Source organism: Antrostomus carolinensis, unplaced genomic scaffold (assembly GCF_000700745.2).
Source record: "Antrostomus carolinensis isolate BGI_N321 unplaced genomic scaffold, ASM70074v2 scaffold33500, whole genome shotgun sequence".
NCBI classification, from domain to species: Eukaryota; Metazoa; Chordata; class Aves; order Caprimulgiformes; family Caprimulgidae; genus Antrostomus; species Antrostomus carolinensis.
In genome coordinates, this window is record NW_010289670.1 from 1 (window position 1) to 2,995 (window position 2,995).

General features: G+C 42.0%; 1 protein-coding gene across 1 annotated transcript in view; it reads left to right on the plus strand.

Moving 5' to 3' along the window:
- The first annotated feature begins 113 nt into the window (after positions 1-113).
- BNIP1 (BCL2 interacting protein 1) overlaps positions 114-2,995 on the plus strand; it is a 4,290-nt gene continuing 1,408 nt past the window's right edge. Inside the window, exons 1-3 of the mRNA XM_010171184.1 lie at positions 114-201; positions 698-799; positions 1,537-1,655. Coding sequence (XP_010169486.1) covers positions 122-201; positions 698-799; positions 1,537-1,655 — 301 coding nt within the window. The 5' untranslated portion in view covers positions 114-121. The remainder of the gene's footprint in view (positions 202-697; positions 800-1,536; positions 1,656-2,995) is intronic.

A 2,995-nucleotide genomic window follows, 5' to 3' on the forward strand; every position in this document is an offset into this window, starting at 1 on the left:
CATCGCACCCGTCTGCTGGTCATTCACTCCCCGGCCGGGGCTGGGCTGTGCGAGTTGCAGGTGGCAGCTGCTGTTGATCGGATTTTTATGTTTCTGCTTTCCGTCAAAGGAGCTGGAACAGATGGCGAAGGAGCAAGATAAAGAGTCGGAGAAACAAGCCTTACTGCGGGAAGTGGAAAACCATAAGAAACAAATGCTCAGGTGGGTCGGGCAGCTGGTGCTGCTTATAGGTCCCCTGTGACCAGAGATATCTGATGTACATACAGCGTATTTCAGACCGTGTTTTGCAAATACCATCACTGACATGATGCTGTTTTGCCCAAGACTGAGAGAGGATCAGGGATGGAAGGGGTAGGACTCCCTTCTCCTTTCCTCTCTCTTGTCCTGACTCCTTAACCATGGTCTGTCCCTTTGAGCAGTTCAGCATGTAAGTAGGTGACTTGAGAGACTGTCCTTTGACAGCTGGTGAGAGTCTGTCGTTTGGCAGCTGGCACAGTTTTCTTCTTCCCTTGCTCCATAAACAATACACTTAGGAGAAGAAGTGACAGGACAGTATATTGTTACTGTGTGGTGTAATACAGAGAAAGTCCATGCACATATCTGGGTGCTCAGTTACAGTGGTGATTGTTTTGTGCAAATTGTTTTTGCTTGCAAGGTGTTACCATTGTGTTACAACATTGTATTCTTGTGATTCCAGCAATCAGGCAGCTTGGAGAAAGGCAAATCTAGCTTGCAAAATCGCTATCGACAACTCTGAGAAAGATCAACTGCTGCAGGGAAGAGACTCCTTAAGACAAAGGTATTAGACTGTCCCAGTGTATGATCTGAGATTTAGACAGTGTATGCTGTATTCACTAGTTTTAAATGGAAGTGACATAATGTTAATTAAGTTACTTAATTGTATTTGGAACATAGCTTTTCTTTTATGAATGCATTTACCTTTTGTGGAGGTTTAAGCTGTTAAGGATTGCGATAATTTCAGATTTTCTTGGTCTTGGCATGTCTAAGAAGAAAAGGGGATAAGTTAGTCTTCATAGTTTTTCTGACCATCTTTTACATTAATTCCAATCAGGGTTATATACAAATAATGGGTCATTACACAAGCTGATTTTACATGCAGAACAGGATGTAAGCTTCTATAATTTCTGTATTGAAAAGTTGGCATATTTAGTATAATGAAGAAACAAATGGGATGCCCAGGATAATAAAGTGGTAGTTTATCAGTGCTTCCATAACCAGCTTGTGAAGTTGTACAATTGTGGATGAATAAGCAGTGAAATATGGGCCCCTGTGAGATTCTGAGCCACTAGCAGTTGTTTTGGATCGTGACTTTTTTTGGTTTTGTGGTTTTGTTTGGGTTTTTTTTGTTATTTAGTGAAGATAAACTGAATTTCTCATGTAGTAAATCTAGTTGTGTCTTTTGTACATTGGCAGTGATGTTTGGTGCCAAGCAACCTGGCAGCAGCATTTTCCCTGCAGTACCCAAAGACATAATTTTATCCCTTTGTGCTTTACTTTTTCCCCTTTCTTTTTCAGGAAGACTACAAAGGAAAGTCTGGCAGAAAGTGCAAGTAACATCACAGAGAGCCTGATGGGCATTAGCAGGATGATGTCACAGCAAGTCCAGCAGAGTGAGGAGACTGTGCAAACTCTAGGTACAGATGTTATTTGGGTGTTTGGGTATGGATTAGATGATTGAAGCACCTTTTGCCCGCTCTGTGAGGATGGGAAGAGGCAAACTGACGTGGCGCAGAGCATAGTGGAAAGCTGCTTTGCTGTAGAAGAACATACTACAATGATAATGAAAGGACTGTCCAGCAGAACTCCTCTAACAGCCGGACATAAACAGAAAATAATTATGTATTTTGCGTGGAGCTGTTTGTTGGAGTTTCCATTTCAAGACTATGAAAAGGAAGAGATGGCAAGAAAAGGGGGCAGGATGAGGAGCTTTTGTTTTAGTTTCACATAAAAGCAATTGTAGAAGCAGTGTGAGTTCACCTGGTGCTAAGAGCGTGTTTGGTGTTATTCTGTGCTACTGTCCTGGCTTGCATTTGGTAATAGCGTAAAAAATAAAAGCGTAGGTACAAGTCCATACACAGAGGAAACTTAGTAGGGCTGGAAGACTGTTTTCACCCAGTCTCCAGATGGGATGACTAAGAGACGAGGAGATCAAGTGACTTGAACCCGAGGTCACTTGCTCTGTCAGCAGTGCATCAGGGACTGTGAAACCAAGATTTCACCCAGTTCTTTGGCTCAGACTCCTAAGACAATAAATCAAGTGACCTGTCAGAACTGATGATTCATGAAGCATTTAGAAGTTGGATCTGTGTTGCCTGGGCCTCTTACTAGCTGTGCTTTCGGGCAGAAGAGAGAACAGTTTAAAGACAAGGATAAATAACACAACTTTTGCCCTCCTTGTGTTCTGCTCCCATCTCAGAATGGCAGCTGGGCACAGTTTGTTCATGCAAAAGTAGCGTGTTTCTTCTCCTTTTAAAAAGACAGTTTGGCAGACGCTTTTTCACCCTGTTTCTGACTGAATAGCACTTGGAGTTTGTCAAGGGAAAAACTGGCAAAGGTCATTTACAAAACCCAGCTGCAAATTCTGAAGCAGTAGTTAGAATTTCTTTTTTTCTGAGCAAGTCCTTTCCTATTATGCAGTGAATATACACGCGGCTGGGAAGCAGGGAAGCTCTGCTTTGTCGTTAACAACGGGAAACAAGTTTTCTGTTTTCACTTGGATCAACATGTTTCTTTAAGATGGGATGTAACAGTTTGCAAAATACTAGTTTCTCTTATGCTTGTTTTTGTGAACCAGACAATATGCTTGGAGTGTGACCCTTCTTTAATCAGTCCATTCAGTGTAGAGTGATGTACTGGCATTCACTGTCATACAGGGTATGCAAAGAAAAAAGGGGCTCCTGAGCTTTTGTGTCCATTTAGTAATTTGAAAGGAGGAAGTCTCAGGAGTTTGGAGCATTTTTTTGTTTGTTTTCTC